At 44.6% G+C, this 13,517-nt stretch overlaps 1 protein-coding gene across 4 annotated transcripts in view; it reads left to right on the top strand.

Moving 5' to 3' along the window:
* The first annotated feature begins 45 nt into the window (after positions 1–45).
* The window catches only part of kank2 (KN motif and ankyrin repeat domains 2), a 17,153-nt gene continuing 3,681 nt past the window's right edge, over positions 46–13,517 (top strand). Inside the window, exons 1-9 of one of the 4 annotated variants that reach the window (XM_035655697.1) lie at positions 46–133; positions 6,228–6,312; positions 9,183–9,265; positions 9,563–10,939; positions 11,305–11,514; positions 11,603–11,711; positions 11,881–12,510; positions 12,609–12,696; positions 13,266–13,485. In XM_035655697.1, coding sequence (XP_035511590.1) covers positions 9,229–9,265; positions 9,563–10,939; positions 11,305–11,514; positions 11,603–11,711; positions 11,881–12,510; positions 12,609–12,696; positions 13,266–13,485 — 2,671 coding nt within the window. In that variant the 5' untranslated portion in view covers positions 46–133; positions 6,228–6,312; positions 9,183–9,228. Of the gene's footprint in view, positions 134–914; positions 1,200–5,878; positions 5,899–6,227; positions 6,313–9,182; positions 9,266–9,562; positions 10,940–11,304; positions 11,515–11,602; positions 11,712–11,880; positions 12,511–12,608; positions 12,697–13,265; positions 13,486–13,517 lie in introns of those variants that run through there. The other 3 variants (XM_035655700.1, XM_035655698.1, XM_035655699.1) reach the window with 3 other exon arrangements.

Here is a 13,517-nt window from a genome sequence, read left to right on the forward strand (position 1 = left end):
CTGCTTTGGCCTGGTGGCTGCTGGCCCTTTAAGAGGAGCGGGAGGGGGCGCGGAGCATCTTGGCTGCGGTGTTTTTGTCTCTGACAGTGAGCGCTCCTGGGCCGAGGCGGCTGAACGGATTTCCAGAGGGCAGGTAAGAACAGCAAATAACTTACCCTTTCCCGTGTGTGTGAAAACGGTCTCTGGGTCTTTTTTTGTTTTGTCTAATTGTATTTGAAAGCGCTTCAGACGAGGTGCCTTCTTGTGAGTGTGACTTCTTTTGTGAAGCGTCGGTCCTGCCCATTCCCCCGGTTCCTCTCTCTGCGAAGTAACGGGTCCTTTATCCTCCAAAACCACCCCTTAGCCTCAGTTATACTCTCTATATATTACCATCTGCCGTACGGACTCAGTAGGTTTCATCATTTAACATCAGTGTTTGTTTGCCTCTGGAGGACTGTGTAACTGAGCTCGCTCCTCCGGTGCGTGTCTTTTTGTTCAGAGCATCACTGGAGGCTAACTCACGCTGCACGGCGGCGAGGAGCGCCGTTAACCTAAAATCTCTATAGTATCATAATAATAATCATATTTCTTTATGAACTAAAAGTGAGTTGATTAAGCTGAAGCGTGAGTTTTCAGTGACCCTAGGTTTATTCGGGTTTGTTCCTATAATAATACAGGGAAACTGTATCTGCAAAAGCTGTGCGTTTTCTATACAGAGTCCCTGTTAAATGCATCATGTACAGTGTGTATTGTTATTCTCGCAGGGCTCAGAGGGGAGGGAGGGGGGGGGTTGCCAGGCGGCCTCAACTTTTGTCTTATTTCATTAAATCAGGAGTGTGAGTGTTGCAGCCAGCTCAGAATCTACAGTATGCTGCATTGCCAAGTCTTTTCCCTCCCTGTCATTTCTGAACGAGCAACTCATTCGGGTGTGTGTTTCTCTTCACCCTTTCATTGTGAAACTTTTCTCCCGTGCCTCACGCACGATCTGTCGCCACAATTTAAACCTTTTTTCGGATTTTTATTCAAAAAAACGAAAAGCTCAGTGAAGGCTGGAGGCTCAGGGGAGAGGGTGGGCCCGTACATTCTGCAAGTTTTCATTACTTCCAGATGTTCATCAGCTTTTCGTTGCCGCTTCTTGCCCTCAAATGTGCTCTTCTAGCTGCCTGTAGCTGATGAGTGGAAGATGGATGAGTGCTGATGGAGTTGTATGTCAGGAGGAGGTAAAACAACCCTAAACTGTATTTGTGCTTTTTTTTCAGATAATGTAAAAGCTACAAGGGGTACTTACTAAACTGATAACCCTTGTTGATTACCCTTAATAAACGAATTCGGTTCAGGTTAATTGCCTTATTAGGCAAAAGCACAAATGAATATTTTTCTCCCTGAATATATATATATTACTTTAATTTGGAGGATTGTTTGTTTAATAATGAACTTTATGTGCCAAGATGACTCATGATATGTGTGATAGACTGTCCAGATTCATCAGTAAACACATCAGATGTTGTTTTGATGAAGGACATGGCAGGATGTGGGGGTGTAGTCATCAGCCTGTTACACTGCATCATACAATACACCACTGTCCTGCTGTTGTGTAACGGGCTGCTGGCCGTATTAAATCACCTACCAGTGAATAGCCAAAGATTGTAGCAGCTGCATGGCACTCTGATGGGCTCTGTCCCGTCATTCATGTCTTTACATGGGCAGGTTGGTGGTCTGTGGCTCCAGGGTGTAGTTTAATATTTCGTTTACTCACAATGATGTGAATATTAGATCAAATAAAAGTTTCAACAAAAAATTCTAAGCTTCATGGAGGTTGGATTTTGTTTGCAGGACTCTTGTATTAGTTTGAGCTAGGTTTTCCTTATAAAAAGACAACTGAATATTTCCTTTTTGTTTTGAGCGAGTGAGTGTCAGTGGAAAAAGTAGTGAAAACTGACTCTTCTTCATTTGTCTGGGGACCCCCTGGAATCCCATCAGAGACCCCCGGGAGTCCCCCATTCTGCAGTTTGGGAATCTCAGCTCAGGTTTGTCAGCAGCTGGAATTTCCTTCAGCAGGTTTTTTTTTTTACCGAGTTGGAATGCGATTGTCTCATTACAGCATTTGGACCCAGGGGTGCTGTGGTGGAATGCAGGGTTATAAACCCCATTTGCACACTGGGCCACACGCCGGGCATTTAAATGGTTTAGCGGGGCTAATGAAATTACACCCTGAACCTGCGTGAGACTGTCTGTCCCTGTCTCGGGTCTATCACTGATTAGCTATTCTGGGAAGTTGTACTTCTTGATGAATTATCTGTTCTGTTAAAACAATACACAGCATTAGTTATCATTTTCATCACTTGAAATAAGCAAATGTTTCCCATTTTCCACGCTTCAAAGTAGCCTATAAATATGTCTTTTGATCATCATCACATGATTATGATGATTAAACCCAAAGTTCTTAGTTGTATTAAGGTTGATTAGTTTATAAAGCGGGGATAAACATAAGGCCCTATATTGCAGACATAGTATCAGCCTCATTTGGTCAAGACGTTGAGGTTAATACTCCTACTTAACTATATTAAATGGGGCAACCAGTATAGTAATGTTTTCAGTGGACATATGGTCTAATCTGGCTTTTGAGGTACTAGGGACAGTAATTCATTATCTGCTTGAATAATCAGACTTGATCTCTTTTTAATACATTAATCGCGCAGAAAAGCAAGATGGACTGTCTGTCCAGTAAAGCACACAAACAGGTTGAAACAGTCAGTTTTATGGATGTTTTCCTGGCCTGTTTTGTTGTCTCTATGTCCCCAGAGTCTTTTGATCAGCAGATCTCATTGAATCAGGAAGTAATTGATAAGATCCCTGAGAGGGAACCACTTTAACTACATCACCGCTGCACTAAGATTACTTCCTCTGCTCTGATGTGCCGTCCGCTTGGTACCACAACACACGCTGACCTGAGCTTTTAACCCCAACGCTGCTCTGACCGGCTCCCCACCACCCGTCTTACAGCCGTCTGGACTTCGTCTTCCTCCCGTCCAGACCCCACAGTTTCCTCAAAACAGTGCAGCACTCTGGCCTCCCTGCTCTGCATCATTCTTAATCCCCACCTCCACAACTGCACAGGAATTTTCTCCCAAATGGCCTTTTTTTCCCGGTGCCGCTCCTCGCTGCTCAGCCCCACCCTTGCTCAGTTTCCTGTCGGAGGTCAGCACAATGACCAATAGCAGACTGGCGGGTGTTTACTCTGCTCCTGTTCCAGGAGTAATGGGAGCTGGCCGGCCCCTCCCCTTCGCCGGACTCTAGCCAGCAACAGACTGCTCAGCCCAGCGTCGTCTGCTCCTCCATACCACCACTCCTTAATGTAAAAAACAGGGCTTTTTGTGAAGGGCAGAGAGTCCTGAAGGCGAGGTCTCATTGGGTTATGATTTCACTGTCCTGAGTTTAAAGCCCAAATTAGTCAAAAAAACATATGTCTGCCAGCAGTACAAGAGCACACTGTATTGCCATGTTGATATGAGATCGTCTGGCCTCGTTACGCATGGCAAGGGCCCTGTCTGACAAGCAGTGACGTACACCGTTCAGCCACTTTATGCTTGGTGACAAATGGCTGTTGTTGCTTCTACATTTAGGATTCTTTAGCTGTTCAGGGAATAGATTTGTAATAATTTTTCTGATTTATTATTCATTCAGGAGCAGTTGGCTGAATGAAGCCATCTGTGCTGCAGGGTGAGGAGGAGGACAAAGAAGTCTTAGTAGATAGATCAACAACTGTGTCTCCTGTTGTAATCTTTATGTAACATTTAAAACTCTTCTGCATGTCTATATTCAGGTCTCTGCGGCCGGTTACTCAGAATAAAAAAACCTCTGAACAACAATCAACTTGTTTTTTTAGCTAAACAAAGTGCAGCTTCTCGTAGGGATTCTCTATTGTCGGCCTATTTTTAGGAGTGGAATGCACAAATGATGGTAATCTTCTAGGCGGAGCCATTTAAGATTATGAGGAAAGGTCCTTTGAAACTTTATATACTCATTGTGAGGAGTTCTTGCAGTCTTCTGTGGGATCTCTCTGATGTTCCTACTGGGTTTACATCAGCAGACTACATTCTGGTGTCAGCAGCAGGATTGTCTGTGATTCATACTGGTGGAGTCCAAATCTGAGAACAGTCATAGTCTTCTCGTTCGAGAAGTTTCCATCTAGAACTCTGAGCAGCATTTCTTTTTTCTCCCCCCCTCCTCTTGCAGTTTTGCCTTTCTTTCCTTAGATTCCCACTCTTTTTCTCCCACCCTCCCTCACATACTGTACTGCTCTCTGCTTTCTCTCTTTCTTGCCCCCGTTCTCTTTTTTTCCTCATTTACACTCTCCTCCTTCTTGTTACTCTTTCTCCTGGGCTGGGAGGAAGTGACAGCGTTGTTTCTGGATCCTTTGGGAATAGAAAGATGGAGCTCCCTTTCCTGTAACCCTTTCTTCAGCAGATCTCAGACTATTGCAACATATTGTCTGTGCTTTGCCACATCAATTAGCTTGATATGACGAGAGTGGCACATGTCCTGGCAAAGCCTTACTATGCTAGAAAAAAGGTGCATTTTGTCAAAATGTTGCTACTTAAATCAGAAATTTATCATCACACTGTCAGATTTATCATCCAGAAGACAAACTTAAAAACTGCTAAATCACTTGGCTTTCATATCATCGGTGCCCTTACCTGAATAAATCAACTTAAAAGCTACAGCTGTGTTTGTTGAACTGTAGGAGTCTTCGGGCCTCGTACAGTGTTGGTGTGTTGGGGGATCTGCATGTTTTCATCTGTGCTGTGTGGGAGTCGATGGGAGTTCAAGTTGTCTCCTGTAAAGTCTAGTATTTGTCATACACAAGTATTTGCCATCTGCACACAGGGTTATAACTAAATGCTGCACATAGTTTACTGTCTTTAATCCTGTCCTATGACCGTAGTTTTTAGCATTTATAAATACATTTCTATAATCAGTTAGGGATGCATTAATAATATTGTGTTATCTTACACAATTAGCAGCACAGATAGCCAGCCATTTTTGGGTGTAGATCTAGATATCAATCACTTAGTCCTGCTTCTTGTATTTCCAGTGTCTGTCAGTGTGTGGGTCCATAATAGCACTTCATCAACTGTTTGTTTGTTTTGAGGCAAATTTCCTTGCCACACACTATTTCTCTCTGTCTCTCTCTCTTCTCTCTCTCTCTCCTTCTCTCTCTCTCTCTCTCTGAGATGCCCCTCCTCGCTTTATATTAGAACCAGCTGTGGAAGTAGAGGCTGAATGAATGGCTCTTTGTGATTTGGCTGTCGTTCCAGTCTAAAAGGTCTGTTTCTCCCCCTACCCCTCCACCCTCTGCGGTATTGGCATGACAACAATATGAAACAATGGACTGAACAACAGCAAGACTTGTTATGATATTATGCAAAGGTCACCCATCAGTGTTTTTTGGGCTGCGAGACCCTCCGACAAAATGTCGACCGCACTTACAGTACACAGCAGCTTGACTCTGAGCAGCCGGGTCCAAAGTATGAGAATCAGCAGACACAGTCATGCAGCTTATCTGGTGGACACGCACGCAGTAGTTACAGCACACGGTTCAAGCCTGTGTTGTCCATGAAGGGAACACATTATAAGGCTCATGAAATCAGTCTGGCTTTAAGTCTTGGTGATCTGTGCAGATGAGGGCTGTTCCCACAAAAACTGGAGGGTGTGTGTACCAGTGGATTTGGGAGTGTTAGTCACAGAGGCAAGAAAACAGAAAACATTGCCCAATCACATGGCAGGGAGGCTCCCAGCCTTGAATTGATTAGAGAGCCTTGAATTGGAGACAGGAATGGGGTGGGGGAAAGTATTTCTAGAAAGCTGGGAGAGCAGCTATGCATTGGTCAGGCTTCATCCAGGCTGCACTACAAGGAGGTCAGAGAGTGATTGGCATTTCATGGGGGTATATTGTTCACATCCGGCATGTCAGTCAAAACCACTGGAATGTTTTGGAATGTTTTTTCTGGCTTTGCAACTTGTGTTTATAGTATTGTGGGGGCCACCCTTTTGTCATAAGTCTGTTTTCATCTCAGTGTCAACGGAGCAACGCACCTTTTAATGGAGTTTTACTGACATCCCATGATGACAACTTGTCTAGATGTTTCCTTTTATTTTCATGTGATTTACATTTTTCTGGGCAACAAACTGCTACAATCAGCCTTGACCACCAAAGTTCAAGTTTCCGTTAATCTTGTTTCCCACAGGTGCTGACTGTAAGAGTGCAAGGAAAGGAAGGCAGAGCAAGGAGCCTGGGGAGGAGAGATCCCGTCCTTGCAGCACAAGCATCTGGTATGAAGCGGAAAATAAATCCCTCTTTTCCTAATTCACAAACCATTCCCAAGCTTGAGCAGAATAATAATCACCGAAGGCTGAGAGACTCAGTTAGGCAGTGGAAAAATCCATAAAGATCTTTTCTGGGTGGTGGGAAGAGTGGTATTTCTGACTTAGCAATACTGGGGTCTAATCCTTTGTAATGGCAATAATAATAAGGTGACTCAATGAATGGAAGCAATGAGTTTGATAAACTTGAGAGAGCTAACCTCGAAATGAAGCCTGGCATCTCAAATTACTTTTCAGGGTGGTCTGAAACTTCTGATACACCAAAGACACAAGAATCTATATACGTGCTATAAATCAAATCCAGTTTTGAATCCTCCAGATACTCGCATGCAAGAGTCTTGTTGTAAATGAATAAACCTGAAGCTGCCTTGCGTGTACAGAAACAAAAGTGTTGCACTGGTTGCTGCAAGAGGTCAAAGAAGCTACAGTATAATGGATTTATTCTCATGACATTTTACAGGACATACCACAGACGTGTAATTTGTGCTGGATGACCTGCATTTTACCCCCGGAGGGTTGTCTTAATCTTAATAGCAGGGGATGGAGGGAGTAGACCAGGCGATGTTAACTTCCGTTAGCATGGTATACAACTGTATGGTGAGGTAGGGGGGTGTAATGAGGGCAAGGCATTTGTCCTGAAGAATGGTAGTGTGGTGCTGGGGAAGGGCACACACTGGTTTCTGTTCAGATGTCATCTCAAAGGAACTCTGTTTGAGAGCCGAGAGAGGGAGGAAGGTCAACCACTCTACCCCAGCCACACAGACACGGGGAGTACGTACACACATGCTAACACATCTGAAACACCCAATGAGCCACTGTTGGAGAAGCAGATGTGGAGGCCTGATGGCGTGGGCGTTTTGAGGGGGTGATGTTGGAGGAATGGCACCCGGAGAAGGAGAAGCGGAGAGTAGTATGAGTTTGTGTGCACAGATATAATTCAAAAGGGAAAGAAAACCGCATTGTGGGATTCCAAGAGGAATCAAGTGGACAGTGTCAGCCGTCTCGTCTGCTGGGCTGGGATGTTTGGTTGCTAAACTGCAGATTCTAATTATATCTCATCAACTGTCCCCTGTCAGCGCTGTCCTCCACCCTCCTGTACACATATACTCACTCTCAGTTTCTCACACACATGCACACATCCTCACTCTCTCCCAACCACTCCCCTTCTCTCTGTCCTGTTCTCACTTTCTCACACATGTAGTCATACCGAGACCGCACTGTACAACATGCAGCATATAATCAATCTGACACGTCATTCCACACGGGAGATAAACAACACTCACATTTGATGTGACTCACTTTTAACTGTGATGAAAGAGAGCTTTTGTCTTTGTTCTCAGGGTATTTGTTTTTTGTATTTGTATTTGTATTGTGCTTCCTTTCTTCTTTTTTTCTCTACAAATTTAATAAAAGAAAATCTAAAAATTGACTTCTAGGACAGCCACTAAATTCCTTAATTGTATGCTAAAATATAGTTGGCTTAGTGTCGATGCATTCTGTCAGTGTTGCATGCATGCATACAGTATTTCCATGCGTCATAGTGTTTGGCAATCATGGTATGAGAGGGTGATGAAGGGGCACAGATAAGGGGAATCGCACCAAGACATTAAACTGACTACAGCACTTCAAAAATACCAAGTCAAGTTTGTCAGTGTTTCCAAGTGCCCTACTTTTCACAAACGAGCAAGCACTGTCTAGGGTCACAAGATAGAGATAGATAGATAGATAGAGAGAGAGAGAGAGAGAGAGAGATCTTAAAGAAGAGACTTAAAGAAGAGACTTAGTTCTTGCTGAAGAAACAGAAAACCAGCCTTAAAGTAAAGTGAACTGAGTATGCCCTAAAAAACAACAACATCTTAGCTCCTTGCAGAAATATAACGATGTTCAACTGGTTAATACTGTGGATGGCTTAAACATTACATCCTCGGTTCCCACAAAGTGATGACCTAGAAAGTTAATCTTTTCCAAGCAGACACAAACTCAGAGGCATTGGTGTTGTGGGCTCTATGTCGTTGCTGGCATCATGTTTCTCTCTGTGGGAGGAAATAGCACAATCTTTTGTTTATAAAGTCAAAATGCATTACCTCTGGTATGAAAAATGCATTGAAGTTCTCAGCAATTCACTATGCCTTCTGTGTTGAAGTAATGAGCAAGTTAATGTGGAAGGAATGGGAGAGACAGTGACCAGCTGAAACCTCCTGATCGTCAGCTGACGTTGAGAGGGGGAGAAAAGCACCAGAAAAACTTAAAAAGAGGACACATAGAGAAGAAACAGGGGTAAGAAGATGTGGTGAAAGTGGGAGAGAAAGAGCAGAGTGTCTGTAAACCCTAAATTGAGAGGCGAAGTTAGCGTGCACAGATGATTCCTAATAAGGTTGTAACTGGCAGTCTCAAACCTCTGTCCTGGAATTAGCTGCCAGGAAACTTTCCCCTGTAACTCCTCTTCTCTGAATGCTAAGAACAGAAACAAACACACAATCGACTGTGACCCACTATGCTCTGAAAAATGAACGTATAAAATTAGAAAGGGAGGCAGGAGGGTGAAGTAGTGAAAGAAACCGTAAAACTATTTCTGACCATCTCACAAAAAGAAAGAAAAGAACAATGCGGTCAAAAAGAGCGATAATTTATTGCTGGTATGCTAACCATACAAACACCACATAAACACCGCATAAACACTGTCAGGTGGATATCCACAATCATGTATTATTGCACTAACCCCAGTCTTGTTAGTATTATAATAAGAAACAACTTTTGTTATGTTTAAAAAAATATTTGGTATTCTCATTTATAAATTCAACATGTGTCTGTCTCCACAGGTGAGAGTTAGTGGGTGTCCGTTTGAATAGCCGCCACAGGCTCATTATGGCTCAAGTGCTGCATATGGACCCCGGCTTCCCAGGTGCAGCTTTTATTTATTTTTAATATTGCTCTCAATAATAATGATGTTATTTTAAGATAAGTAATTATTTTTGTTAGAATTTAAACTGTCAGACAACATTTAGGTAATTTAACAGTTATACTATCCAGCCACTTTACAAGGTCAGGGTATAGTAACTGTGCCATTCCACTTTGTACCTAATTTGGTGATTGTTTCATAAATGCACTGTAGCCCAAAGTTAATACTATTTTCTAAAGTCTGAGCCCAAGATTAGACGCAGACTTCCGCTTGTTTAAAGTTGATTTCCTTCCCCCTCAGGGAAACTCAACCCACCTGCTCCCTCTTCCCTACACGGCAAAGAACAGGAGGCGCCCTACTCAGTGGAGACCCCCTATGGCTACCGTCTGGACCTAGACTTCCTCAAATATGTTAACGACATAGAGAAGGGAAACACTATCAAGAAGGTGCCTATCCAACGTCGGCCACGCTATGGCTCCCTGCCCCGTGGCTATGGCTATACCGGTTCCTGGTGGACCTCCACAGAGTCTCTGTGCTCCAATGCCAGCATGGACAGCCGGCACTCGTCCTTCTCCTACTGTGCCCCAGGCTACCACACGTCACAGAGGCCCAGCTTCAGCACTGCCCGGGTGGAGAAGACACTGCTGGATGCACGTAGGAAGCTGGAGGAGGAGAAAGAGGGGCGGAGATTCTCCAACTTGGGCAGCATGCACAGCAGTGTAGCAGGCTCTAACACCTCTATCAGCAGTGCACACAGCTTCAACAGAGCCCATGGTGGAGGTGGATCCTTCACACCATTAAGTTCTGGCCTGTCCACTCCAGTGACCCCAACACCAGCCCACCTGCAGCATGTCAGGGAGCAGATGGCTACGGCCCTCAGGAAGATAAGGGAGCTTGAGGAGCAGGTGAAGACCATCCCTGTGCTGCAGGTCAAAATCTCTGTGCTGCAGGAAGAGAAACGGCAGCTCAGCGTCCAGCTGAAGAGCCAGAAGTTCCTGGGCCATACTCTGGGTTTCAGCCGAAGTCGTCCTAGAGGTGAGCTCTACATTGACATCCCTGAAGAAGAAGTGACCAATGGAGCTAAGAGCAGCAACAAGCCAGCAGGGCCACTATCTCCCACCACACCGGAGGGCACCAAGCAAGACTCAGGGTGTGAGATTGAGGACACAGTGATTGTGGGTGGAGCGCGACCAGATGCAAAGCGGGAAGTGCGCACCATCGGAGTGGGACCAGAGGACTTGAGGGGAAGTCGTCAGGTGGGAGTTGGGGTTCGGGAAGAGGATCTGGGGCTGCTGCCAGAGACAGAAGCTCTTAAGAATCAAGTGGGTCAGCTTGAGGGCCAGCTAAAGAGGACGATGCAAGAACTGCAGACTGCACAGCACCAGGTTGCAGCAGTTCAAAAAGCCCCTCAGGCTGAGCATCCAGTCATGGCTACCAGCATGGGCTGGCAGGAGCCACAAGGCTGCAACCTGCACACTCTGGTCAGCTTCACACAGCTGCCCCAGCAGAGGGAACAGAGAACTGTGGGAATCCAGGTGTACACACTGGAGCAGCCTACTGTGGTGGAGGTGGGCACTCTTCTCCGGGCAGAAACCTGCAGCTTTCCCTCCCTTCAGGCACCTGGTGGAGTCGTGGAGGGCCACCAAAGAGGACAAGCTGAAGGTCTGGATTTATCTGGTAGTTTATGACCAAGGACACAAATGTATTATCCTTACCTGAACAGTCTAATTCAGACCAATGCAACAGCCCTTGTGAAGCATATAATGTTTGATATCAAACACTCAAGACTTATACAATACCACTACTAACTGCTGCCTGAAAACATACTACATAGCTGAATCAGCACTTCTCTGAAACTAAAATTTAAGTTTATAAAACCAGGACTTATTGCATTGTCTATTAATTGGGTTGCGTTAGATTGTACAAGTGTAACTAGTAAACTAAAAAGAATGTTGGATAAAGAAGTTTATTTCATTTAATTCCTTCACAAGATATATGATTAGTTAAGGCTGAAAAGTTGAAGTCGTCTTTCTGTCTCACAGATGCTCCTGTTGAGTTGCCGATTGCAGTCAGTTCCAAGCAGGTGCGCGATGTCCTAAAGAGCGAGTTGTCCACTTCGGTACCTGTAGCTACTCCTGTTATCGCTGTAGACACATCGGGTAACCAGATTGGTTTGTTGCATTCTAAAGAAGGAGAAACGCACCTGCATACATCCACAGAGGCTGTCCAGTCACAAGAAGGCCCTAAAACAGGTAACTGGTCTAAACTCTGTTCAAAACATCCCTTGACCATCATTCTAAATGTTCCTGCTGTATTTATTGTGATTGGTATCTTTTCCAGCCTCATCTCCACAGTCTTCTCTGAGATCCATTATGAAGCGGAAAGCAGAAGGCGAACCAGGTTCTCCCTCCACAAAGAAAAACCTACAGTTCATTGGAGTGAATGGAGGGTAAGTGTCATTGCAGACCACTAATTAGTGATTTTCATCCACTGAACGTCCGAGTCTTTTCTAACCAAGGGTATACTGTTTGTACTGTACAGTTATAAAGTAGAAATGCCTACGTACAGTGATAAAACAAGCAGCTGTCAGACGATGAAACGTGTTTCTTGTCTTGCAGCTATGAGTCCACATCATCAGACGATAGCAGCAGTGAGAGCTCAGATGAGGGGAGTGACTCCAGTGAATATCACGAAGCCAGAGAAAAACTACCAGAGTCAACGGCCCAGCACCAGCAAATAACCCATACCAGAGCTTCCCAGCCTCCAGATAGCAACAGTGTACCTCAACAGACTGCCATCAAACTACCAGCCGTCATTCCAGACTCGCAGCAGAGTCCCAACCAGTCTGCAACTGTAGACAGAAGACCACCAGAAAAAGCACCCCGGTCACCAGCAAGGGACACTGTTGTGCAAAATTGTGCCTCACAGCCACCAGCCACTATAGCTCCTCCATGTCCAGCAAACGTTTCTGCCTCTAAAGAGACTGTCAACCAGTCATCAGAAAAACACACAGTCACCCAGGAGATCACCTCTACATCATCAAGCACTGAATCCACTCCTGAACAAAGCTCCTCAAAGTCCTCAGTTACCTGTTCTTCATCGCTGTGTGTCACTAAAACCACTGAGATTACCCAGCAGCAATACACCCTCCAGTCAGAAACAACTGCCCTCTCCAGCCAGTCAGAGTTAAAGCCAGCAGCTGAAAGCATTGCAAATGATACTGCCACAGCATCAGCAAAACAAGTCAGGTAAATATACATGTGCTTAACGAAGACTTATATAGTAGTAATGTACCAAGCCTGTGTATGAGCATCAGTGACTGATATTCTCTCCTTGTCTGTCTCAGACTGGAGCTGAGTGACAGCCTGATGTCAGCGCTTCATACCCTACAGAAAGCCCTGGGGGAACCCAATGCCTTCAGCCAACAAGGAGCAGTAGGTGTTCATTTAGTTCACTTTATTTAAACCGGATAATCCACTCAGTATTAATACTGCTTCCCAGGAAATTCAGGAGTATCCTGTTTTAAAAGTGACAACACAGACAACAACAAGCAGAAACACAGCTCCTCAAAAATGTATTGAGAGTCCACTGTGTAACATTTAGATGACTCTATTAGTAGACATAGAATATAATATTCATAGTTATGTTTTCATTAGGGTATAATTACAAGAAAATATGAATTGTTGTGTTTTTGTTACATTAGAATGAGCCATTTTAACCTACAGAGTGAGCGGGTCCTCTTCTACAAAGTCCGCCATGTTTCTACAGTAGCCCAGAAACCAAAAAAGGTTTTTTGGTGAAAATTGACCCAATTTTCTTTACATTAATTTTTGTGAGAACTGGAAGAGCAAAAAACAATGGAGTTTTGGATTCCAACTAACCCTTTTCTTGTTCTTTGATTATGATATATTTATCATGTTCGGCCTGCATGCCTGTAAGCTGTCTCCAACAGTCTGTCAAGTGTGGTTCTGTCTCCAACCGTCCTCATTGTGTCTAATCTCAGAGGGCAGCCTACACCACCGTGCTGCAGGAGTGGCTGCGTGTGTCCTGTCACAAAGCTGCGGATGTGGCGGTTGTCAAGGCCTATATGAGCACATTCGCCTCCATCTCCCCTCAGTTGTTGGAGTTTGTAATCAATATGGCAGATGGCAATGGAAATACAGCGCTTCACTACACCGTCTCCCACTCCAACTTCCCCGTGGTGAAACTGCTGCTGGACACAGGTGAGTTGTGTGTGTTTATGTGTATGTATGTG

Source organism: Morone saxatilis, unplaced genomic scaffold (genome assembly GCF_004916995.1).
Source record: "Morone saxatilis isolate NCDOM2014 unplaced genomic scaffold, NCSU_SB_2.0 Contig14, whole genome shotgun sequence".
Lineage (NCBI taxonomy): Eukaryota > Metazoa > Chordata > Actinopteri > Moronidae > Morone > Morone saxatilis.